This window comes from Aspergillus nidulans, chromosome II (genome assembly GCF_000011425.1).
Source record: "Aspergillus nidulans FGSC A4 chromosome II".
NCBI classification, from domain to species: domain Eukaryota; kingdom Fungi; phylum Ascomycota; class Eurotiomycetes; order Eurotiales; family Aspergillaceae; genus Aspergillus; species Aspergillus nidulans.
The window spans coordinates 451,640-477,072 of record NC_066258.1 but is presented as its reverse complement, the minus strand read 5'-3'; the positions used below and the strand labels follow the sequence as shown (position 1 = coordinate 477,072).

The 25,433-nt window shown below is 51.3% G+C and overlaps 5 protein-coding genes and 1 pseudogene across 6 annotated transcripts, besides 2 other annotated features; 2 read left to right on the top strand and 4 right to left on the bottom strand.

The window, feature by feature from the left end:
- Positions 1–22,489: part of a sequence feature (contig 1.138 895..39791(1)) that runs on past the window's edge.
- On the top strand, positions 75–854 carry ANIA_08005 (protein ngn9). The gene has a single exon (XM_676182.2). It carries the CDS (start codon positions 104–106, stop codon positions 830–832), a length of 729 nt encoding a protein of 242 aa, XP_681274.1. The 5' UTR covers positions 75–103; the 3' UTR covers positions 833–854.
- ANIA_08004 (protein CYP541B1) lies at positions 2,088–3,739 on the bottom strand (the record flags this gene model as incomplete). Its single annotated transcript, XM_676181.2, has 1 exon — positions 2,088–3,739. The coding sequence occupies one exon, from the start codon at positions 3,737–3,739 to the stop codon at positions 2,330–2,332; it is 1,410 nt and encodes a 469-aa protein (XP_681273.1). The 3' UTR covers positions 2,088–2,329.
- ANIA_08003 (uncharacterized protein) lies at positions 6,558–8,012 on the bottom strand (the record flags this gene model as incomplete). The annotated part of the gene is made up of 1 exon (XM_676180.1): positions 6,558–8,012. One exon carries the CDS (start codon positions 8,010–8,012, stop codon positions 6,558–6,560), a length of 1,455 nt encoding a protein of 484 aa, XP_681272.1.
- On the bottom strand, positions 8,947–11,269 carry ANIA_08002 (anaphase promoting complex subunit CDC16; the record flags this gene model as incomplete). Its single annotated transcript, XM_676179.1, has 2 exons — positions 8,947–11,120; positions 11,173–11,269. The coding sequence occupies 2 exons, from the start codon at positions 11,267–11,269 to the stop codon at positions 8,947–8,949; spliced, it is 2,271 nt and encodes a 756-aa protein (XP_681271.1).
- ANIA_08001 (mRNA splicing protein YJU2) lies at positions 11,870–12,761 on the top strand (the record flags this gene model as incomplete). The annotated part of the gene is made up of 2 exons (XM_676178.2): positions 11,870–11,889; positions 11,938–12,761. 2 exons carry the CDS (start codon positions 11,870–11,872, stop codon positions 12,734–12,736), a joined length of 819 nt encoding a protein of 272 aa, XP_681270.1. The 3' UTR covers positions 12,737–12,761.
- Positions 12,815–23,356, bottom strand: ANIA_08000 (annotated as a pseudogene). The gene is made up of 3 exons: positions 17,123–23,356; positions 13,807–17,058; positions 12,815–13,759 (listed from the first exon to the last, which is right to left on the bottom strand). Coding segments are annotated over exons 1-3 (10,431 nt in total).
- Positions 22,490–25,433: part of a sequence feature (contig 1.193 655..8744(1)) that runs on past the window's edge.

Sequence of the window (25,433 nt, the reverse complement as noted above, 5' to 3'; positions counted from 1 at the left end):
CCGCTAAGGACACATACACTACACGGCCATAAAAGCTATACTAAATACATGCTAAACACATATTCACTCCATCTGCCTAACCTTCTCGTTGAGACTGTCCAAGATGGCCCCAGTTAAGCCAACTATAAAAGTGTCCCCCATAACATCCCCCACCGACTTTACTTCCTTCTTCGACATTTCTGCATCGGCATTCGGCTCTCAGGTGCACGATGGAGTCTGGATCGCCATGAATCCCGGGTGGGATACCCCCGAGGGAAAAGTGCGTGCAATAAGTCGGCTGGTTGAGAGGTGGTCTTCTATCACGACCGATCGAAACGGAAACCCAAACACCGTCTTTCTCAAGGCTACCGTCGCCGACGCCAACGGGGAGGAAGTCATCGCCGGGGTAGCTATCTGGGTGCAGGCGTCCATGGTACCTGGACACGGAGACACGCCAGTTGACATCAATGCAGAGGCGATCTACCCTGGGAATCCAGTTGAACAGCGATACTTGCTGCAGCTGGACCGCTCGCTGCATAAGCGGCGGGTTGAGGTGGTCAAAGAAATCGCGTCGAGCTCTTCGCCAGCAGTCATGGTGCTGGATCTGTGTGTTGTTGACCCGGCGTTTCAAAGACAGGGGGTTGCGTCAAAGTTGGTTCAGTGGGGGCTTGATGAGGCTAAGCACCGAGGGGGCCTGGAGGCCGTGCTGGAGGGGTCGAGTATGGGCAGGCATGTCTATAGGCAACTGGGGTTCTGGCAGGATGGGGGAGAGTGCGAGTATGATGTGGACGAGGAGTTTCGGGACAGGGAACAGCCGTCGAATATCTTTATGCGGACGGGACGGCCGCAATAGCTGCTACTTATAGAGGCCATATATATAACAGGCTATATTGTGGTTTCCCCTCCCCCCTGGACGATAATTGCAATAGTTCTCTTGAGAATAGCATCAGCTGCAGTCGTAGCCGTGTCAGAAAGGACCGAGAAAAAGGCTCTGCAGCTTGGTTATATCGGACTTCAGCGCAGGATAGAGTAGCTGATTGTGAGCTAGATGGACTCAAATATATATTGCTCCTGCATTTTATGCTGTTAAGAACCAACTATCGTGTGATTCTGCGACTTACTCAGCTCATCCTCCAACGAATCCATAAACGATGCGCAGAGGGACCATAGCGAGAAGCTGTATTGAAATGATATCTAGTACGGTATCGTTGGGGATATAGCTCAGCCTGCTCTGGCCGTTTACCTAATTTAGCCACGAACAAAACAGGATAAAGCAAGTCACCAGAAAAGCCTTCCCTTAACTGAGATGCAACTTTGAGTCTCATGTCTTTCTCGTACGAGAACAGTTTGTGCTTCGCGAGCAGCAGGCTGCTTGAATTATTGCCAGTCATCCTCTTGACACCAGGCTTTTCTCAGGTTGCCGCAACCCGTAGCCCAAACGGTTCATGACTTGCGATTTGAGAACGGTAGTAGTCCTGGTCCATATACGAGTGGACCGTAGTCGTGAGAACAGCAGTATTCCATCACGGATGAAGCACAGTGAAGGCTTCCTGTGTTGTCCAGAACTGCATCTGAAGAGATGAAAAGGGAGCCTCTCCCTGGATGATTAAAGCGAATGACAAGTAAAGTGGACACTCCATATTCACCCCCCACCAGGCGGCTCTTAGGGAGGTTGCTATGCCGAGATACGTTTATAGAAGTTTTGATGAGAATCTTGCAATGATTTGCATAAGTCGGTTCGACTGTACGTTATGATCTTAAATACAAATTGCTATGTTCTATAACTTATCGTATTTATCATCAAGTAGCACTAGTGGTCCAGCGGTAGGATTTTCGCCTTCCAAGGTCACGTGACATGCAAGCGAAAGGCTCGGGTTCGACTCCCGGCTGGTGCATATTTTTTTTTTGTCCCCATCTGTTTGTTTGTAAGCAAAGAGAGATTATCTTGAGTTTACTTTGATCATTAAAGATGGACCCATTGGTCTGCTATGGTACTATGTTCTGACTTTGTCCTGGCGCCAGGCGGTTTTTCGGTCGATGCACTTCACAGCAAAATCATGGAGTCAGAGAGCTGGAGAATTTGCTTGGTATTGCAGCATATATTCAGAGTTCAAGTCGTCGGGTAACCCGTTAAGCAGAACATACATAGCAGGTCGTCAGGGTAGCTAAGATGACATTCCTCGCACCACGGAGTAAATGGATAGGTATCTCATGTTTCACATCGCATCGCATCTCAACTCATCACGTCACGTCTCGTCGCAATCCAATGGTTCTGATCGTTAGATCAATCACCAACCAACCTCAGACTCGACCCCAGTCCCCTCCCTAGATCCAGTCTCAACTCAGGTAGTCACACACTCGCACGCGGACTCGCAAGCAAAAAAAAGCCGACTGGGCGGGTGCTGAACGCTCCATTATAGTTTACCCCCTCATTGGTCACCTTATACTTCTTATCTGCAAGCTCAAAATCCACTTCTTTAATCAACCGCGCCAGCACCAAAAGACTCCATTCCCACGCATACCGTGTCCCGAAACACTGCCGCTTGCCATTTCCGAAGCCTTTTTTCACGCCTGACGGAAGAGCATCGTATTTCTCACCGACCATGCGCTCGGGTTTGAAGGATTCGGGGTCTTCGAAGACCTCCGGGTCCCGGTTGACGGCGGTCAGCAGCGCGATGAGAGGTTGCGTACGCGGGACTTGGTATTCGCCGCCGGCGAGAAGGACGGGCTCATTGCCCGGCGACGGGATCGGCTCGATGTTGAAGCCTGGTGCTGTGGCGCTGAGTCGCAATGATTCGCGAAGGATGCCCTCGGTGTAGGGGATTTGAGACAGGTGGGCGTGCTCGAAGGGGCCGGAACCAACAACGGCGTCGAGTTCCTCGCGAGCTTTTGTGACGACGTCTGGGTTGGTGGCGAGATAATATAGCCCAAAGGAGAGGAGGTTGGGCGCCGTTGCGCTGCCGATGAAGATGTTAATGATCTCGTCGAGGACTTGGCTCTCGGACAGCTTTTTGCCCGTTTCACTGTCGACGCCGTGGAGGAGGGCATGCAGCATGTCCTTGGGTCCGCCGTCGGGGTATTCCTCGCGGCGTTTTCGGACGATCTCTGCGCCGTAATTGCGCATGATCTTGATGTCGGAATCGTAGCGCTTCTGGTGACCCATAAGCCATGTAAGGAATTTCGGGCGCGAGCTGCGCTTCACAGCCTCCATTGTCGCATTCTGGCAGGAGGCGATCACGGCTGGCTCGGTGCCGTTCATGATAGACACCTTCTGGTGAAAGAAGGCAAGCATATTCGCTTCGTGGTTACTCCGATCCAGATCATTGCACACATTGACGCGCTGCTTCGATGACGCCGTCCACTTCTTTATCAAATCATCGGTCGTCTCTCTCATCTCGTTGAAGACACCTTCAATCGCCTCTGGCGAAACAAGAGGCTTCATAATCCGGTGCGCGACTCCCCAAATCTCACTCTCAGAGTGGTAAGCCGTAAACAGCGAGTCGTGGACTGCGTCGCGGATCTGGACGATCGGCCCCGTCACGCATTTTCGAAAACGCGTCTCGTCGCAGATTTCTTCGAGTAAAGCTGCGGAAGTCACGAAGACGATATCATGGCCGAGAATGCTGATTTTGAAGATCGGACGGTTAGAGGGCGATGCGGCCGCGAGCTTGTTGAAGGAACCCCAGGGATTTTTAGAGTCGAGAGAAAACAGGTTGCCCAGCACTGGGAGGCCTTTCGGTTGAGGAATAGGGGTGGGCATTATCGCAACAACGGTAAACAGAGAATTAATTAGATATTAAGCGTATGGATGAATAGATAAGTGAACCGTGGAAAAGTAGACTCCAGATCTCGGTACCATCAACGGGGAAGCTCAGCAGCTTTTAACCAGCCAGCCGTGCCACGACGATGAATCTGCAGAGCTGGAATAATCAGCCATTGATTCGCCCGGCCTCTCTCGGTGGTTTACATGCTTCAATATGAAACTCGATGTCATTGGGCGACTGAGGGATCGTCTCACAGATCATGGGTTCGTCCGGGACAAGCGACGATTAGCGTCGTGGGCCGGGGCTGCAGAGTCTGCATGGCGGCGCTGCTGGCTGGCTGAGCCATCATAGCGGCCCCAGTGATCGATCGACTATCGGTGAGCTCCTGAGCTCACTGAGCTGAAAAGAGGCCGAGTGGAGGAGGAGAGATGGTTTCTCCAAAAGAGGCTGGGCCTGAGCGTAAGTCATTACTAATGTCAGTTTTACGCGTATGTACTGGATTAGGTCTAGCGCCATATACCGAGTGACTTTCTCGAGGGACGTCCTTGTACAACGCGCGTATGTAAGGAGCTTCGGCCAGTAACAGTGTATCAAGCGAGGACCTACAATATTCGTCAGGACTCTGTTCTTTTTAATATATTTTATTATTATTAGAAACTCTTCTCCAAGTCACATACCTTGCGAGGTGCGATGGAGATCTCATGCTCCCTGAATAAGATTCTCTGCAGAGCAGCCAGAGAGCGCACTATAGTAGCAGGGTAATTAAGGCATCCGCGTATGCCCGGGTTATCTAGCTGCAACAAAGCGATTTGGCAAACAAAATCGACTAATGGAAAGGATTAGATTCGTACTGAAAGGACCCCTGGGAGATCAATTCCTGGGATATCTCTGTCTGCACAGCGTTTTCTCTCTGAACTGACCTATGGCTCGCCGTGTTCGAGGAGCAGACCATTGGCATTCAAGTGACAAATCGTACAGAAAGCACCGATGTCCAACAATAGACTGACAACACTCTAACAGAGCTCAAGGATTAAGGCGACCACGGGAAGCGACTTGGACTTGATGCAGCTTTGCTTTCCGTATGCAATGAATGTTTATCAGAGTCGTATACCTTGTATGTGGTAGTCAGCGAACGTGACACAATTCCTCCTCACGTAGACAAGCTCAATGACTTGAAGCACCAATCACTTGCTTTGGCTACCCGCTGAGATTTACCAGACACTATCAGACACGCCATGGTTGTCTTGTCGCTAGAATGGATCGAGGAGAGTTGTTATGGATCTTCAAAGTTCCCAGTCCCAGTAGCCAAGTATATATTCCCCATGGTGCGTCGAGCCTGTCCCGACCCTCCACGGCTTTTGAGACTGGTTCTAGACTCGCTTCAAAGTGAAAGTTATCATGTCGGCAAGATCTGGCGGGTATCCCAAGGCCCGCCGTCGAATGCTTCCAAGCTAAACCTCAGCTTCGCCAGGCCAAAGGGAGACAATGAACCGCATTGAGCTTATGTAAGTCCCAGGGGGAGGGGTAGACTCTGACGGATGCATACAACGACGCAGGGAAAGAGATTGGCGGCGTTGCAGCTGCCGAGTGCCGTTCTTATCTCTTTGAGTGACGAACTCGATGTACTATTGCTGAGACTCGTAACGCATGGCAGCGCCGGAGTAGCATATTGTTCGGCAGGCAGACAGCTGCACTATCGCCCCTAACGAGAGCGGTAGGTGATTTTGGTCATCACTGTTAGATTAAAGTTCCACGTGGCCCTGTTATTATTCTTCATCGACCTCCAGCATGACGGTGAGCACGGCGGCGCTAGAGTGGCGCTTATAGTGTCTCAATAACCAGCATTTCAGGCTTCTGAAGGACATCAGCGCTGGTTCAATCAACGAAGGCCTCAGCCAGTTCGAGCTCTGTAGCTGTATTTGCCAAAGAAGAGAAAGAGCTGGAAACGAGAGTGGTGGGCTCGCTGGTGGGGTGGTCTTTGGCTTTGGAGCCTTGGTCCTTGGTCTTGACTCTTAGCTTAAGCGCTCTTGTGTTATCCCCAGGTCCACCACGGGGTCGTGTTTTCAGCCCACAGTACTTAGCAGCATGCCGTATCTTCTATCAAGGTCATATCCCCATTCAGTATGGATCCTGCCTCTGGCATAGCTCAACAATGTCCATTTTCGTTGGGCCAGGATGAGACGCCAACTCCTGCGGCTTCGGCCCAGTTACCGGTGTTTTTAGGGTACGTCGTTGCAGTTCTCAGAGGAGGAGGATATGCGACAACGAGGGCTCATTGAATACTTGGGAATCTGTGCGGCCGTGTTTCTCATGTTCTATGGCGAAGCCAGTGGCATATATAGGCTATTTCCTGATTTGGAGGACAGCTTCTTTCAACTCGTACAAGAGAGTGTTAGGCGGGTTATTCTTACACAGTCCATCCGTAGTTGCAGCTCGAGTTTCGCTAATCGGGTGATTTGAGTCATAGAAGTTTGCCTGATGCTCAGGGAACCCAGAGAAGTTGACAGTGTGCGGAACGCGAGGATGATAAGACAGCGGAGGGGTAAGTGTTGATGCTTTGTGAGCAAGCTCTGTAATTTCAGTGGCTGGAGCCCACCCAGAAAGCTTGTAATTGCAGGCTGTATTGGAGAGGGTTGGGACTGTGGAGCGAGTAAGTGGGCCAAGTCATAGAGACTTGTATGAACTACACCATCGACAAGTACCTAGGGCTGCCATATCGCTTGAAGTGAGAACGCTTGATTGTCACCGGACCTGAACGCCTAGAATGTCATCGCTTGTACTCCTGTAAGCTGTAATAGTCTTGTTTACTCTATTCTATGAATGAAACTCAAGCATATCATCGCTGCCCTGCAGTATGAATGATTCGTAACGGAGCCCTGGTCTTCTTTTTCCCTCTTCCCCTGTTTGGGCCTGTGAGCTATTGAAAATATTCCCATATTCGTCCCATAGCGCCCGCCAATAGCACGCCTCAGCCGCGGGCGTCAAATATCGCTGCCGAAATGTTCGGACGCTATTGTTCGCAATGGTCTCGGCGCGCACTGGATCGTCCAGCAACGGCATGAGGGCATCGGCTAAGTCGCTGAAGTCGCGGGCGACCTCGACGTAGTTCTGTTGCGGGCCGGACGGGATAAGTAAATAGTGATGATGTTGGATATACTGTAATTGATGCACGACGATAACCGACCGGCATGCTTGCCGGTACTTGAGAGATGCTGAGTATGACCGTCCTGCGTACGGCAAATCCAGCGTCAGCTTGGCCTCACGATTGATGAAATAGGGCAAGTGAACCGGAGGCATACCTTCTACATGCGCAATGAACATATATTTGCAGTGGTCCTCCATCTTCAGAACATTTGACTTGTCCTGCTCTTGCCAGTCTACAGCCTGAACATCCGCCCATGGCTGGTCACGCGTCGCATCCATAAGTGCTCGTCGTAACTTCGGTGCAAAACTCGGTTTCCCCCGCCACACAAGCTGGTGTTTTTTGTCCTCCCAAGGTATATTGTCATACTCCGCGGCCTGCTCGACAACCTGGTCGTATGGGCCGATCGATGCCTGCAGGTGGTCCCAAGCCCAGTATCCAAAATCGGGCATTAGCCACGCAGCTTCTTCATCTGCTGTTCGGGCGAGTACCCACACTGGGTGCTCCGAACTGGTGACGTCGACGAGCTTATCCTCGATCGAGAAGACAAATTCTATTTCTGGCCGGGCCAAGCGGTTGGAATCTGCTACAAGGGCTCGGTGCATCGCACTCAATGCAGCAAGTAATTTCCTCCGGTGGTCCTCGCCACGCGCTCGGACAGATATTACATACAACTCTCCCTGCGTTATTCTCGCGCGGCCCATGCCCTGATTAATGGGGATGGCGTCAAGGTCATCAGAAGACAATCCTCCCTGCGTGCGCCAGTAAGTTGCAGCACGACTAACGTCCTCGAAGAGGCCCGGGAACGAAGCGGCGCACTGGCTGCGGCTCAGTCCGACATTGAAGGCGTCTCGGCTGTACTCAAACTCCCACAATTCCGTTTCGTTTTCGTCGATCTGTAAGATGGGGTCCTGATGCGAGCAGGTCAAGCAAGTGCTACATTCGAAAACCGCCGCCGTTTCGCACGCGCAATGCCCAGCGGGTATCAATTGGCTGAGAATAGGATGGATGTAATTTCGGTCTGAGTTGACGGTAAACCAAAGAACAATGCTGGCGGCGAAGTTGAAGATGCAGAGAGAGTATAAGGCCGACAGGCCACCGTTCAGCCAGTAAGAGCGAGGGAACATTGTGAAGCTAAAAGGTTAAGATGAACATCAGTAATATGTCTAGTTGTAAGTACAGTGACAGTCGCATGATGGACAGGACGGGGGAAAGCAAAAGGGAATGGGGACGCGAATAACACACCTATTGACACCTGCGCTGGACGTAAAGATCGTAGAGGCGTAGCTTCCTCATTTTGAACAAAACACCATTGGCCGTGGCCAACCCTTCCTGGGCGCATCGTCTCTCCTCCTCCAAATGAGTCTGCCATCGCTCTAAAAAGTCCAGGGGAGCGCAATGACAATCACGACGATCTAACCGTCTGCGTGCCTGTCCCTTTTTCTGACTCCCTCCTTGATCCTTTCAAACCCTGGGTCACTCGTGGGTCAGTTCCTGCGGTTCCAGTTGCTCTGAACGAATTGTAGCAAGTATAGGCAAAATAATGACGCCACAATATCGTGTTTGCGCGGCAGCCACAACAGTCTTGCCGTTTGGGGTTGAGAGAAGAAGTGCCGATGACGCCAGCCAGAGACTTAGCACGAAAATTAAGGAGACGCAGTCGCGCGGCTCAGGCCGATCTCGGTTTCAGGCCAATAGTATCGAGGCATTCAGATGCCGCTTGTTAATCTGTGGATCCGAGGAAGGGTCTGTGGGGACCAGAGACAACTGAGTTCCAGGTTGAAACTTCGGGGCCACTGCTCAGGATCAGCACTTTGTTAAAATAGTCCCTGTGTCCACTTGAGTGCTCTGCTGCCTTGGCTTTAGCTACTCAGTAGTGTATACTAAGCTCCTACTTGTCTTTAAGTACGAGAACACGAGGTATGCGCAGGTGAAGCAAAGCATATTATCGTCTATTGTTTGTTGCTATTTACGCCATCCATGCCCCAAATCCGGATGCAAAAGCAGGCCAAACGCCCGACCAACGCCCAAGTTCAGACCAAGACTCCATAGAATGAATACTCAAGATCGCGCCTGGTATGAACGTGCTGTCCTCGTCCCTCGACTTCGTGGCTGTGCCTGCTGGGCCTCCACTTCTGGGCTGCTGAGCGGTTGATGGATGTGCTCGCGACGTCCACGAAGCCCTCCACGAATATGCTCAACGGAATCACGCAGGAGCCGCTCTGCGTCTTGATCCAGCTCCATTTCAATGGTCTCATCGACAGTGTTCGTAGAGTCAAGGCCAGTTGGGACGCCACCCGTTACCTCGTCAATCCACTGTTCTGCGTATGAGTCGTCCGCGGCTATTCGCCGTCGAGCAGCCCGGCTTTTGCCCTTGTCGCGCGATCGCGTCGAGCTTTTAGCGGCCCGATTGCCGTCTTCTGACAGCCCGGCTTCTGTTTCGCGAGTTTCCAAGGCCCAGATCTCCAACGCCCGTGAAAGGAGGGTCCCAGCGACGCCCGCCCCACCAGCAGCGTCACCACCCCCACTGGCCCCCAACACACGCACCGCCTCGTGGAGGGTTGTGACAGCGTCAAGAGTGCGGTTCATCTCCAAAAGAACAAGCCCTCGTGCAGTATACAATGACCCAATCAGCCCACGTTCCTCGTAGCCACTTACGCCGGCTGACGCCACTCCAGAGGCATTGCCTCCGCTTCCACCAAGGAACGGGCTATACCCAAGACTTGCACCACTAGACCCGATTCGTAGGCACTCGTCAAATTCATCCAATGCCGCAGAGTATCGACCTAAACGACGCAATGCATGACCGAGATTAGATCGGGTCGCAACCCAGGCGCCTGGCTCGCATCGAAGAGATGTCGCAAGGCCGAGCGCCTGGCGGAATAAATCCACCGCGCCCTCCAAGTGATTCTGGTGGTAGAGCACAACACCGAGCTCGTTCAACACCAGCGGATCTCCGCCCAGGGGCGACATCTCGGACGACGGCAACGAGGGTATTGACGGAACTGTGCCGGTGGCTGTTCCCGTGGACATCGCATACGCAGCACACAGATACTCTTGGGCAAGAGACATATTGTTCAACGCAAGGTGCTGCATGCCAAGAAACAACTGAGGCAAATGGCTGCCTTGGAATAGTCGCGCAGCCGTACTGTATGCGGCAATGGCCTGATCATGTTCTCCTTCCGCTGCAAAAGTGTGAGCAAACCCGATCCAGGCGGGTGCGGAATGTGGATCCAGCAAAGACGCTTTGGAAAAGAAACGCCGTGCTTCTGCAATTTTTGCGACTGATAGGTAGTAAACCCCAATGGCTAAGTAGGTATATGATTCCTCAGGTGAGTGATCTGCCAACGTATGAGACAGGAGAAACAGTGCATTTGTTGCCCCCGTTTCATATAGACAGGCCAAATGTAGAGGATATACAGTGGGGGAGTGACCGAGGTGGTTTTGGCCTGCGGTCGTCTGGGCTGATAAGGAGGAACGGGACGTGGAAAGAATCGATGAAGTTAACTCTAGCGCTTCCGCAAACCGACACTGGGTATATAGAGCTTCCGCGCGAGACAGGAGAATGTCCGGATTCTCGGCCAGTTTGTAGTGAGTGGATAACGTTTCAGTGGCATCGGTAAGCACCGCTGGAGAGGAGTATTTCGATAAACGAGTGGTGTACAGCATTCTCGTAAAGTCGGCCGCTTCTTGCGAGATTGGCGCGTCGGCACCTGTTATGGAGTCAAAGTCCAGCGACTCAAGAAATTCAAGTTCTTCCGCAGGCGACATGAGCGAGTTTTTCATGAGCTGGTCAAAAGCTTCGAAACACTGCACATCAATCCGCACCGCATCCTTGTAGCAGTCGCGCGCTCTATCGAATGCATTCTGCTTGGCGAAACAGAGCCCTCGAAGGTAGCACATGCCCGCCTCATATCGAATGTTCCCAGCATCTTCACGGTCTCGATCTTCATAGCGTGACTTGGCATTGCGGAGTGTTATTCGACTATGCCCATTGAGGTGCTGAATTTTGCGGCGGCTTTTGTTGCTGCGGATTAGATGGGTTGGGTTCTGGTCGCCTAGCACGGTCAGGGCCTGCTCGTACTGGCCTTGTTTGATGTAGCAATGCGCGGCAAGATAGCGGCAGGCGGTGCTCCGCGATATGAGGTCTTGACGGGAGAGGATGGCAAGAGCTCGCGTGTAGTTGTTGTTCGAAAAATGTACTTCGGCCAGCCAAAGGGCATCTTCGTCACTGTCTATGCATCGAAGTTAATCGGTTGCCGGGGTGCAAACGCGAGAAGAGCTCACTTGTCAACGCAAGGACTTTGTCTCCAATGAATACGGCGGCATCATACTGGCCACGAACTTTCGCCTGCTGTCGCCAGACACGCAGGTAATTCTCCATTGCCAGTGCCTACCTGGATTGAACGAGTTGGCGATTGGCGAGGTTCTAGAGGCTGAGCGGCATGGGCGAGCGCGAGGCGTGTAAACAATAGAGCTTCCAAACGTAAATGGTGTTGGGAAGTTGGAACTAGAATGAGAGGCACAGCCCTACAAAATAACTTCGCTGGCAGCAGAAGGAGGGAATCAGGTTGATTGCTGCAGTCAGACTATCACCAGGCTCTTCGGTGTTATCGGTCGTCAACGTTGGTTCCCCGCGGTCTTTGTCACTGCTTTTTTCGGATAGTGGCACGTGACGAAGCTCTTTTTGAATTTATGCCAACACATCATGGTTAACTTAATCCTACCCTTTACAAGGCAATAAAGAAGATGGACGCGTACTATCATTGATTAGTCCCATAGCTATGGCCCATGATAGTTAAATAAGTGATGTTCAGTTGTTTCAGTGAGAACAAGGTTCCCTTATCACTCCGCCCTATACATGCTTCTCGCCACTCCACGTGACCTTGAGATAGGGAGATATCGCAAGACCCATTAGGCCCATCGTTTCTCTAGCTCTTTAGATCCTCACACCAGCAGAACCTTTTGCGCCAACACTGCAAACATGTCTGAACGAAAAGTCTTGTAAGTGTGTCATATAACCCTGAGGGAATATCTCACTCACACCCCAAGGACGAAATACTACCCCCCCGACTTCGACCCGTCGGCGATAACCCGCACGCCGAAGCACCTCCGCTCTTCAGGCCCCAAGGTAATAACCGTGCGCCTAATGGCCCCCTTCAGCATGAAATGCACCCAATGCGGCGAATACATCTATAAGGGCCGAAAATTCAACGCGCGTAAGGAAACAACGGAGGAGAAATACTTCTCGATTCCGATTTACCGCTTCTACATCAGATGTACGCGATGCAGCGGGGAGATCACGTTCCTTACGGATCCGAAGAATATGGACTACAGGGCAGAGAAGGGAGCGAAGAGGAACTTCGAGCCCTGGCGGGACTCGAAAGCGGATAATCATGAGGAGACCGAGCAGGAGGTTTTGGATCGCTTAGAGAGGGAGGAGAACGAAGAGCAGGAGCAGCTTGAGCGAGATAAAATGGCAGAGTTGGAGGAGAAGATGCTGGATTCGAAAAGGGAGATGGCAATTGCGGATGCATTGGACGAGATCAGGACGAGAAATGCGAGAATTGAGCGGAGTGAGGCACTGGGTGACGAAGCGGCGCTTGCGCATGTACAGGAACAGGTGGACGAGGCGGCGTTGAAGGCTCAGAGGGAGGATGAAGAAGCTGCGCGGAAGGCGTTTATGACGACGACGGGAGAGAAGGTGAAGAGATTGGTGGAGGACGAGTCGACGCCGGAGCAGGCAACAATATCAGCGCCACCTCCATCCTTCACACGGGTCAAGAAGGCGAAGAAGCCTCTGGCTAATACCCTAGGTATCAAGAAGAAGCCCAAGCCTTCGTTGGTATGACATGTATGATTTCTTTACGTTTTGTACTGGCGTTCCACTGGGCATCGATATGTACTTCTACGATTAGAGCAGCATATCCAAATCAATCGATATTATGATTATTCAGCTAAACCATACATATCAAAAGCAGACGAGCTCAGAAATAGCGCGCAAGGAAATACGAAAACATGTAAAAGGCGAGTAAACATTGCACCATAACATGCCCCAAAGCGCCTCGCTAGAAAACCAAGTAAACATTTGGGTAACCCCTGTAACAATACCCTGCGCCGCAAGCCCATTCCTGACCCAAGAAAAACGCCAACTGAACAATGGAGAGGAGAACAGACAGAGACATGCTTAAAGATACGGCATCCAAAGTGCGTCGCCACTGGCTAGGTGCTGTGGGTTTACAGCCTTTGAAATGAGATCGATGGTAGTCTGGTTCGCGGGCAAGTTGCCCTCGGGTGGACTTGCGAGACTGACGGCTCGGTTGACGATGATATCGCTATTATTGTAAACCAGGTCCCGGAGTTGCTGGGCAGTGAGGACACGGTCGCGGTGGTGCGTGGTAGCCCAGAACATCATCTCATCGCGCACAAAGATGCTGAGCTGTTGTTCGAGCTCATGGCGTGGCTCTGTCAAGCAGCGAGCAATGGCCATGATTGCGCAGGCAAAGAGACCTTCTGTGGCAATTGGTCCCATGAGCGTCTGGATGTTTGGTGTAAGGCGGAAAGGCACCTGCTCCGGGTTAAAGAAGAACGCCTTGTTCGGGTTGATAATGGGAATGAGTTCAGAGCCCCAGATGTCACCAGTCGAGCGTGAGATCATGATTTTGTTAGGGTACCGGTTGCCCATGTGCATCATATAGGTCATGAATGCAAGAGCCGCATATTGATAAGCGAACTGGCGTCGGAAAAGCCAGAAGTCCGAGAAGTTTGGATAGATCTTCTGGAAGTAGTCCAGCACCATCGTCGGAGGAACCCATTTTTCTTGGATAGCCGTGAGCATTTCGGTTCTGAGAACCTGCTGCTGTTCGGTGGTACGCTAGAATCATCAGTTGCCGTTGAAATCAGTGTCAGCAATGCACTTACATTTTGTTTTGTCTCTGCCAAAGCCCTCATCTTCTCCATTGTGAAAAGGACAGGCTCGTCCTTGTTGATGCCAATTCGTCGGCAGTAATCCTCGTAGATCCCTTGCATGGAGATATACGAAGGGTCGTCGCGAACCAAGCGGATATGAGGAGCCAAAGGAACCATGAGAGGCAGGTGGAAATTGAGGTTTCGCCGACGACTCTCCTTGCGCTTGCCCAACACTCCATTGAAGATGCGGAACAATTGCAGAATTCGCTCCTCGCGCCGGCAGTGTCGAGCGGCAGGATGTTGGACAGCAAAAGGATGAACACTGCCGTCGTGACCGCGAATCTTCAGCCGACGGTGGCAGACACCAATGCCGCGGACCAAATCTATGTCAGGCAAGAAGCGATCGATGCGAATGAAGTCCTGGTTCTTGTCCTTGTGCTGTAGATACTGACCTGGGATCTCAACCTCATCAAACTTGAGGAAGCGGAATTCACTGAGGTGCGGGGAGTAGGTTTCCAAGAACTGAATCTGGGGTCGTCGATCGAGTTTTTCCTCGAACTTGTCCCGCCAGCGTCGGAGTTTCTGAATGTATTCGTACATGGTTGGCTTCCTGACGACAAAGTCGGCCTCAAAAGATTTCCGAATATGAGCGGGAAGGATGGTCTCAGCGAAGCGGGTTATGTTAGCTTCCGTCGCCGCAGGCAGCTTGAAGTCCTGGGCGTACGAGCCAGGCATGCGGCCAACATAAGCCAGACCATCGTTCAACAGCGCCACGATCAGGCGGTACGCATCCTCATCGGGCGGGCACTTGAAATTCTTGTGGATTTGATCCACCATAGTCTCCATTGACAAAGCGAGCAAGGGAAACGCGGTCTTAAGGCCAGACATGATCTCGTCAGAGTACTCCCAAGGTTTCTTCAGTGGTTCCTTTTCCGGCTCCGCTCCAGCGGCTGGATTCTGCTGTGCAGGCTGAGGTTGCTGTCCAGGTACCTGGAGATTCTGCTGCCCTTGCGGTTGTTGCGGCTGCTGTTGTTGTGGAACCTGGTTTTGAGAAGCGCCTTGGGTATGCCCAGGGGGCAGAGTAGGTTTCTGAACAGGACTTTGACCGTTGACATGGCCCTGAGATTGCCCTTGCTGCTGAGACTGAGGCTGACCTTGACCTGGACCTTGGGGCTGAGACTGGCCCTGGGGTTGATTCTGTACAGACTGCTGGCCAGCTGGGCGACTGGGAGAAGCCTGTGTTTGAGCGGCGGGTGCCACGTTAGCAGCTTGCGTCCCATTCACTGCTGGCGTAGGCTTATTTTGCGGTGAGGCTTGCGCCCGGGCACGGGCTAGCTTCTCTTGCTTCTGGTCATGCTGTTTCTTGATATTAAGCATATCTTCACGGTTGGTACGCAGCAAGAAAAACAGAGCCTGAGGGTACAGCTTCGCAATCTTGACCAAAACAGCTTTGCACAGGCGCGCCTCACGGTGGGATAGGCTTGTAAGTAGCTGAGGGATAAAGGTGATCCAATACCAAACAGGTGTGTCGCCTTTGAAGTTCTCGAAGGCAGTTGCGACTGCTCCCTCATCATTATCCAAGCTAAGCAACCAAAGAATCCGACTGAGTAGCTTTCTGGACTTAGAATTCTTGTAAAGGCCAGCAGCCTCCAGGTAACAGCTGACAGCGTTGCTGGCGAGCTCATAATCGCTGGGATCGTTCTTGAATCTCTGGTCGCTGTACTGACCCCATTCAGACCACGCTTTAGCCAACCTCAAATCGTAATAAAGAGCAACACCAAATGCTTCATTGGCCTCGTTGACATGGTTCAACTTTGCGAGGAACATGCCCTTGAGCGTGTAAAATTCGGCCTTTTGCTGCGCACCGAAGTAGTTGAGGTTCGTGTTGTTGATCACATCCAGACCACTATTGAGTTCCTTGGGATTCTGGTAGTGGCATTTGGCTTGTTCACGCAACTTCAAGAACGCCTCTTGGATTTCGATGTTTGGAAGCGTGTATATGCGGCTGAGCTGGGCAATACAAACATCGGGCATTTGGTGTTTGCGGGAGACATGGGCAAAGCGATTGATGATCCAGGCTGTTTCATGGTACCCACGGTAGGCATAGGAGTTGCTGGCAACATTGTTAGTCTGGGGAGGTAGCAGGCCAAGGTACGTCGCGTTGATGAGTTGAAAGATATGCTGTCGCCACGTAACCAGGTCCTGCCAAGCATTAATATCATCCCACAAATTGGGGAGACGGTCTCGCCAGGTTCCGAGTAATAGCTTCAACTCCGCAGACTTGGTGTCAAGGTTACGCTCATTGGTCTGTGAGAGGCTGGAACAGATGTGGCTCGCGTCATGCAGCTCAACCAAGAGTTGGAAGTGCTGGAGAATGGGGATATGGGCATTTGTTATGTTCTTCGGCAGTTGCAGCCACTTGCGGATCGACAGCTGAATTGACTCATCGCAAACACCATTGAACTCCTGGATGTTCTCTTTCTTGTTGTGGAACTGCAAAAGAGCCATAAACGCCTGGAAGAAAGTTCGTCTTGGGGTCGGGGCGTCGGAGACAGACTTCACAAGAGACTCGAGCTGTTCTCGGTTATTCTCACTCTGCCAGTTTTCTATGTTTCGCCAAGCAGCTTCTAGGAGGAGATCATTCAGATTCTCATGTTTAGCAAAGTCGCTGAGAATATCCCATTGCTGTAGCTTCTGAGCACAGATGAGCCAATGATCCTCCCATAGGTAATATTCGCCTTGTGAGAAAGGCATGGCGCCGGAACGAGCTTTGATCTGGGCATTTTCATAGAGTTGCTGCGCTTTGTCCCACATACCTTGCTGCTCGTAAGAGAGGGCAGCATTAGTTTCTACGAATTTGCATCTCCTTCGCCAAGTGCCATAGAAGAAGTCATCTTCTTGCAGGCCAGCATAAACTTCCACCAGCGCGTCGAGATTACTCTCACGGACTGTCGGCGTGTCAATGATTGGGTTGATGGCCGATTCCTCCAAGTACGCAGTAGCGGTATACCAAGCATCGAAAGTACGGCTAAGGTATTTCAGAACGTGCGGCGGGATCTTGAAACGGGGGCTTGCGCGAACGACACCTTCAAGCAAAGCCTGGACGACATTCGGTCGCTTATCTACCTGTCGCTGGTGGTACTCGCGGGTAACGAGACTGACCATCCCCTTCTCCAGGTCACTGCGATCTTCCCGGGATAGGGTCGACCAGAAAATTGGGAACAGCGCAGTCCATAGCTTGTACGTCGTATTAGGATCAGTATGCTGGAGTTGGGTAAGTGGTTCAATAAGATCACGAGCCTTGACTTCAGCAATTTCACCAAGAAACCTCTTGCGGTCGGCAATGAATGCTTTCGAGCTGATTATCAACCATAACTTCTGCCCGACGCGGGTCCTTCTCGGCGTTACCGAATAGGAATGATAGAGGATACATGGTGAAGTCGTCGGGGTGGAGACGAGCCGGGGCTGTCATATCCACACAGCCCAGAATCAAGTGTGACGCCTGCGCGAGCCAGAAAGAGTCCGAGAGAGTGTCCCAATTCTGGCAAGTTAAGACGTAACTCAAGCGGGAGCTCGCCAAGCGGGTCAGACTTCGATCAAAGATGGTCATGAAGCGATTGCGCATCTCCACGTCCTTAGCTCTTGTGCCAATCAAGAATGCATGCTCAAGTCTGACCGTCAACTCAGTCCTGGTGATTTTCGAGTCCTCGTAAATCCGAATGACAAGGTCAAGAAACTTATGGAGCATCTCCGGACTCTGACGGTGCTCGAAGAGCAGCATCTTATGGAGCACAGCGGTCTTCTCTTTCAATGTAGGCCATGATTCAGTGGACTTGAAAATCCAAGTCTCAACCATATCAAGGACCTTCGTGCAAAGGCTTTCGTTCTGCGAACGCTCGACAAGCTGGGCAAGAACACTCAAAAATGGCCGACGCTGTTCACCCAGGTGAGACATGCGTGCAGAAACCAACTCAATCGACTTAAAGATAAGGTCTATGCCGATTTCGTACTCCTGCGGATCCGGTGCGCCCTCTGGCTTAGCTCCATTCTGGCCATTATTGGTGGCTGCGCCAAGAACATGCTCTTTGGCCAGTTTCTGAGAGAATACTTTCATGACTTGGGGGATATGAGCATCCATTTCGGCTGGTCTGCTCTTGGAAAGTGACCAAAGAATATTCAAACTGGAGATATAGTTGTTGGCCGACAGAGTCTCAGTCGCGATCGCAGAGAGATATGCAACGAACTCTGAAGGTGAGTTCTCGACATCCATTGCGTCTTCATCATCTGGCTGGTCATCTGGGAGGGCACATAGAACCCGCTGGACAGGAGGAGGAAGCTTGGGTTCGACATCCATATCTGTCTCAAGGCCGTGAAGAGAGTCTTGAACCTCGGGGTTGTCCGAACGGAGGGGCTTCTCAAAGAGCTTCTGGATAGCCGGAACGCGGGCAGCGACCCAGTCGTCCGGCTTTGAAGCAAGTATGATGCGAATAACCTGCAAAGCGTTCACTATCGGCGTCACATACTTCTCAATGGGCCTATCTCCACGGTCTTGTGTGAGAATTGGCTCGATGACTTTCTGGTAGAGCTCAATGTTCAGATCACCCCAGTAAGCCGGCGACATCAGATTACGGAGTAATCCCACAGCTTTCTTTTGCATCTCGCTCGTGTGAACAGGGCCTTGCTGCTTTGAGGACGGAAGTTCGCGGAACCGGGCGGCCGGCACCTGGAACCTATCGCTCGACGTGGTGATGAAGGTAATAAGGTACTTTGTCAAAGCCGCACGTAGGTCAGGAGGAACCATGTATTCGGAGCGCTCACGAGACCCGGGAGGTGCAATAGCCGGCGAGGGGGAAGAAGTTCCTTGAGCGTCATCAAGCTTGCGTTTCTTTGAGTTCGGCGACTCAGTCAGACCATTCTGGGTAAGACCAGAACTGTTCTTTACTCGCTTTTCTTCCCAGGTCCAAATCAAACTGATCAGGTTAAGCGCAAGCCTCTTGCTATCGTGCGACGGGCTGCTCGCAGGAGAGGCAATTTTGATCAAAGAAGGGACGATAAGAGGCACGAAGTGCTCTCGGGACTCATAAAACAGGTCGGGTTGGCGCACGAGGAACTGGAAGATACTCATGACCTGCTGCAGATTCGCGGTCTCCTCGGCAAGAATACGACGGGGCCACTTAGCCCACAGCGGGTACCGTGAGTCTTGGGATTGGGCGTTGTTTGCTGCTGCAAGTATCCTGGTAGGTAGAACAGGGGCAAGAACATCCAGCGCCTGGGTCACAAGAGCTTTGCCCTCGTTTTGGTGAGCTCGCAGGAGTGCCACATACACCTGCACAACAATCTTCATGGGAGTCTCATAATGCGCGATGAAATAACTGATGAGGACATAGGCACCGTACTTGTTGATGATGTCTTCTAGGCGAATGTAGTTCCAAGCAAACTTGATGATGTCCTTCCGCGAATCCTGCACAGTGGCGTGGTGATACTTGATCAACAACGCAGACAGTTGCAGAAGCTCCATACGAGAATGGTCGACGCCCGCTTGGCTGGACTCCTCACTCAGATCTGCGACCTGTGGCTTCCATAAGCGGTTCTGGATAAATTCGGTCATACTCTTATCCATCAATTTTGGACCATCAGGAGAACTGTTCCATGTCAATTGGACATCCATTGCGAAGATTGGGTTGACCAGATGGCGGAATGCGTAGGTCTTCATTTTCTGGGAACATGAGCGCTGACCATAAAGATCAAGGCATCGCATAATCACAGAACGCCGATAGTCAATAGACTCGTTGGTTATGATATGACGATAGATGAACTTCGGGAAAGCAATACTCCGCTTGAGATCGCCTGCGGACAACCCATCAACAACCTCGAATAGGAAATCGAGATCCTGCATTGACTCGGACAGGTAAACGGTGACGATATCCATAACCTGGTCTTCTGCTTGCTCGACCCGCAAACGCTCGCTCGGGAGAAGCTTGTCACCACGCAGCTTCCGCTGGAGATCTCGCGCAGACGCTAGGACTTTAGTTCTCAGGTCCGCATGAGACACCAGCCAGTTTCGGGTTGAAGGGTAAGAGGATATGGCATGCACTGCGTAGATACCATTGATAGCGGCAGTATTCTTGCCGTCTGTCTGCTCCTGTCCGAAAGCAGCGTTCATGAAGCCATCCGTGTCTGCAACTACTGCGGAGCGAAGCGCGTCACTTTCCGAATCAGCAAGTACCTGGCCAAAGAATCGTCCAAACCGCTCATCTCTGAACCTAGCGTAAAAGAAGGCGAGGGTTTCCTTGGCATATCGATTGAGATACTTGACCATCGGCTTTCGGAAAGGGCTGCTCGAAGTCCTGCGAAGTTTATCCTCCAAGTCCAATACCTTGTTCACAAGATGTTCCATGAAAGATGTAGCAGCCGGAGGGAGGAGGTGGAAAATGTTAAATATTGCAGCTACGATCTTCATAGGAGGGCTTTGCTCAACAAGGCTAAAGGAAACTTTTTGAAGGATCGCATCATCGGCAATAACCTTCATGTGGTCCAGTAAACGAGCTCCTATCTCAACTTTGAAGTAGTTGGTAAGCAAGGTCAGAAGCCTAGCCAATCCGTCAAGACCAGCGACACTCAGCCGCTTCGGATCTTGCAGGTTCATGAGAATTGGGCGCAACCCGTTCTGAAGCAAATCTTTGGGCAGCTTGTTAGTTTGAGTTAGGACGTCTCTCAAACCCGCATTGGCCGCGTCAATCACATCAGGAGACCGCACATAAAGTGACTTGAAAAAAACGGAGATGATGCGAGCACGACTCGTATTCTGAGGAGTGTTCGCAAATTCTGGGAAGCTCATAGCCATAGACAAAAGCCGAAGGCAAGCAACACGTAAGTTCACAATCATCTCGGCGTTTTTGAACTCGTTCGGTTTACTCGCTAGATTGTCATCATCTGCATCAGCCAAGGCGAGAGATTCGAGCATTAGGCGGTTGAGCGGGTCGTTGAAGGTGACAATGTCATTGCGCAGGCTTAGGCAGAAGGTAATGGCGTCGATAAACCCAATCTGCGTTGGGAACGGCAAGGCGCGGAGGGGCTTGTTGAAGATTGATTGCAAAAGGCGATCCTTCACTGGTAATATAAGTTCATGAACCTCGCAGCTCAGAACTTCAGCAATGGTGGAGAAGCTACGTCGAGAAGCCTCGCGAACATGTTTGTTCATATGCGAGAGCTCATAGACGAAGAAGCCGCATAGCGAGTAGAGACGGCTCTTTTCATTCTTAAGATCCTCTTTGGTCATGTTCTTACAGCACCTTCGCAGGATCAAGTCTAGGGTGTCCTGGGCTCTCACGCGTGTGCTGGCTGGAAGGTCTGGCGGGGTATCCTTGATGACATATGTCAACGCCCTCACGAATTCAGCTTGTTTTTCGTAAAGCCAGGAATCACCGAGGTCCAGCTCAGTGGCATATAGATGAATACCACGGCTCCCTCCTGCTTTGGTGAACCATTCTTCGCTATGGCAGCTGTGACAGAATACTCGACCAAGGTGCTGGAAAAAGGGCAGCTTCGTCACACGTTCTGGGGATCCGAATATTGTGACAGCAGCATCTTTAAGAACCTGTAGAGCAACCTTGGCGGCATCACGGACGTCGACATTGTCTGAAGATAACGATTCAACAACGGCTTCAGCGAGAATACGTGAGTCAAGGTACACTGAGCCTTCGCCACAGGAAACATCAAACGGCTTTCGCGTATGTCTAGCTTGCGCAAGGGACCGTCCAACTTCCACCATAGCAAAGTGCTTGCATACGTCGGCTACAAAGGCAGTAGCAATTTGCTTGAGAGCGGGCAATGTGGTCGCAAAGATGGAAGCCTTGAGAAGCTTTTTCAAAGTCCCTTCCTGAGCAAGCTTCTTAGGAATCGAGCTCGACCGCTCTGACTTTTCGAGAATATCAGCCATCGCAGAAGTCTTACTCTCAAAGAGATCATTCGCGTGTAGGCGGAGAAGAGAAGCCATGTCATCGGGCATATTCTCATACCCAATGTACAGTTTGAGCTGAGACGAGATCAAATGGAATGCCTGCTGCTTATAATAACCGTCCGATTGATGCTTTGAAACTTCCATCAATTTAGCAATGGCGAGGTCAATTCCAATACCAATTGGGAATGGCCGCTTCTCACTAGGCCCAATGAGCTTGATGTCGAAACTAGGAGCATCGTCGGCGTATTGTTCGAAAGTGAGGTTGGGAGGGTGGTTCAAGAACTTCCTGTTTCTTCCTCCAAGCTTTCCAAGGATACGCATGGTCGTGTGTGCGTGAAAATGGTTGTAAGGATGGGGTCGGAGATGATCGAAAAGCGCCGTCATCAGCTCATCCATAATAGGAGCCATGATTGGGTCAAGGTAGTCAGCCGTAAGATTATCGACACAAAGCTCCAGCGTTCGCAATCCCTGGCCTACAAGGTCAGACTCTGCGCGCAGCGCTACAACGATGGGGCGCATAAGGTAGCTCAGATGCGGAAGGAGATGACTGAGACGAGCAGGAACTGTCAGTGTAAGTTCGACGTAGAGGTCCCGTTCTTGCGGCTTTCGTGCGGCAAGCAGCAAGTTATTGAAGGTCTCAAGAAGCATTTCCAGTAGAGGCAGAATTTCTTTGTACAAAAGCTCAAAACGGCCCCCACCAATGCTCCGGAACAGAGAACGCAGCAGAAGGAAATATAGTTCATGGGCTCTTCGGCGGTCACTGAAAGTTCACCTTACTGGGGACAATCTTCGAGACATGTGGATGGAGCACCTGTTCGTTCTGGGCTGAGAAGAGGGTCACGGCCATGAATGACAGTTTGAACATCCTCAAAAGGATCCGAGCTTTAGCCATATCTGGGGTGCCGACTTCGTGAATCCGATCCATGAGATACTGCAAGACCATTCCAGAAAATGCAGGAGAGGTTGCTTCGCTGGCGAAGAAGAACTGGGGCAGGTGCAACAAGGCGCCATGTTCAAGCATGAGATCAAACAGGTAAGGGATCTCAGTATGAAACACTTCGTGAAAAGTGGCTGTATCAATGCAGTGGAAGACCGTCCCGAAGCTTTCCAGAAGCTCCTTCTCCTCGCGCGGCATGGGAGCCGTATACTGGCTAGTGAGAGAATCGAAAGGAGAAGAGGAATTTATCTCCGGCTCTGGCTGGGTCACACCATAGTATCTGAACACTCGAGCACCCTCATGGAAAAGCTTCTTGATAACGCGTACTTCCTCAGCATTGTAACCATATGACACCTCGGACCAGTTTATCGGAACATTCGCGGGATCAATCTGGACATGATCCGGGTTACAGTTCTTGAGCTGATGGAAGATGTTTTTCAATCCATTGATCAAATTCTTAAAAAGAAAGATATTTTCGGCCACCGGGTCATGTACACGGTCTCGAGGATTCGATGTCTTGAGAGGGGATGCCGAGAAAATATCAATTTCATCCCATTCCGGGGGATGATCCTTGTCAGCAAGATATTTCTCTGGCGCTGGCTCCTCTTTCTTGGTTGCTTGATAGGCCTTGTGAAGCTTCACAATATTAGGAAACTGATAGTTCATAGCGGCTAGTTTGTCGCCAATCGCGTCCAAGATCATTAGCAAGAAGTACCGAGCCTCTCGCTTATCATCCAGTTTCGATATCTTTTCCGCCATGTTCAAGAGAAGTTTGGCGCTCATTGTTTGGAAACTCGTCCCAGGCAGATCATCGTGAAGATTCTTAGTGTACACTTCAATGGTCCGCTTGATCTGATCGCGAGTCAAATGCTCACGGACGTGGTGAATGAGGTCTGCGAGCATGCTGTAAGCCAGAGGTCTCATCGTCTCGTACACAGTCAGGCCATCACCGATCAGAGTCCTCTCATCCAAAAGTTGATCGATCTTATCCAGGAAGATATTCCGGTATGTACAATTGATTATGTGCCGGATAGCAACAAGAAGTTCCTTTCTCGCACTAGATTTCTCCCTTGGACAGTCCTGCAAAAGACGAACGACGACCGAAGGTAGGGTGGGAAGAAAATCTTGCAACTGATGTGGTTGCAGCCGGAGCAGGTATGCAAGAAAACTCATTGTCTTGACCTGCAGGGTGATAAACTCCCCAAAAGCAGCACGATTCTTTATCTCTTTGCAAACGCCGGTAAAGATCGTGTTCTGTGCTGCGGCCTCCGCATGAGCTTTCTCTTGTGGCTTCGCTTGCAAAAGCAAGATGCTCTTAATCAACGGCACAAAGAGCTTGACATTAGCCGATACGGAAGTCCGATGAGTCTGGAAAATAGAGACTACGATGATCGGACACTCCGCAAGAACCTTGAACGAATGCATGCCTTTGAGGAGAACATTATTCGATGTCTGCTGGTCGGAGCCAATATCGGGGACGGAGGCAGCAGGCGAACTGGGCCGGGGAGACTGGAAGTTCGGAGCAGAGGCGCCGGGAGTTGAAGGCATTCCCGACGGTGTCGCTTGACTTGGTGTGTCGAATGTATCACGAACAACCTGCTCCATCGTCTGAAACATCTCCTGAATCAGTTCGAGAAACGGCTGTACTTGTTGTGCGGTGGCCTTTGCTTGGTTGCGTTCCAGGTCCATGATAGTTTTCATACACAGAACCGCATTCTCCTCGTTTTCGATCCGTACCAGGTCCATTAACAAATCAACCATATCAGCGGCATACGGTTCGACATCGGGAGACATCATCGGCAGCCGATGCAGGGTTTCGAGAACGCAGTTTCGTAATTTCTAGCAAAACCAACAATTGTAAGCCTCATCCTCCCGACGCATCAAGACCGGATGACATCCTCGCAACTCACCTGCACCAAAGACGCATTTGTGAACACGGGCTCCCCGCTCAAGATATTTTTGAATACAGGCCACAGCTTCGATAGAAAGACCGAATAGGTGGCCGGCGAGCAGAGGGGCTCGATGTTATCGCGCAGTTCGACAGCAACATTGGCCCGAAGTTTCATATCTAAGTACAACAGAGTCAGCTCCAGCTCACAGATAATACGTTGACATCTCGCATTTCCTGCGAAATGCGCAACTGTTACTCGCAAACATACCCAGCTTCTCATCACCCAGCTTGCTGGCATAAATATCAATGTTCCGCTCCATGGCTACCGCGGCCCTCGCCAGAGGGGTTCACAGCAGGTTGAAATAAGAAGCTGCCAGGCCACTAGGCCGGCTCCCAATCAATAGCCAGCACTCGTTCGCGTGTGCGTGGTAGGCATAGGCGGAGGGCGAATACGGCAGGTAAGCTCAGTCTTCACACGGGATTAACAAGTGTCGCATGAGAAAGCGCGGCTCTGGAATAGTGGGGTCGTCAAGTCATTAAATATTAAGATGGTTCAAGTCGATTTAGAGAGCGGAGAGGTGAGGAGAAAACGCTGAGGAATGAGCGTGGAAGGTGTTGAGCGGGACAATGAAGGCTCAAATCCAGAGTCAAGATCGCGCAAATCTACGCTTTTGAGAGCCAGGACGGAGAGCAGCTAGCAGGACGCGGGCATGGCCAGAGACCCCGAAAGAAACACTAGTCCTAATAGGGCAATTTCGCGGCTCGGTTTTACTCACGGCCCGTTTGGCGCGCGCTTCTATCATTTTACGCGTCTAAACAATGAATGGAGATTGAATCTGCGCTTAAAGCAC

Coding starts and splice junctions, on each gene's coding strand:
- ANIA_08005 (XM_676182.2), top strand. CDS start 104: ATGGCCCCAGTTAAGCCAACTATAAAAGTGTCCCCCATAACATCCCCC.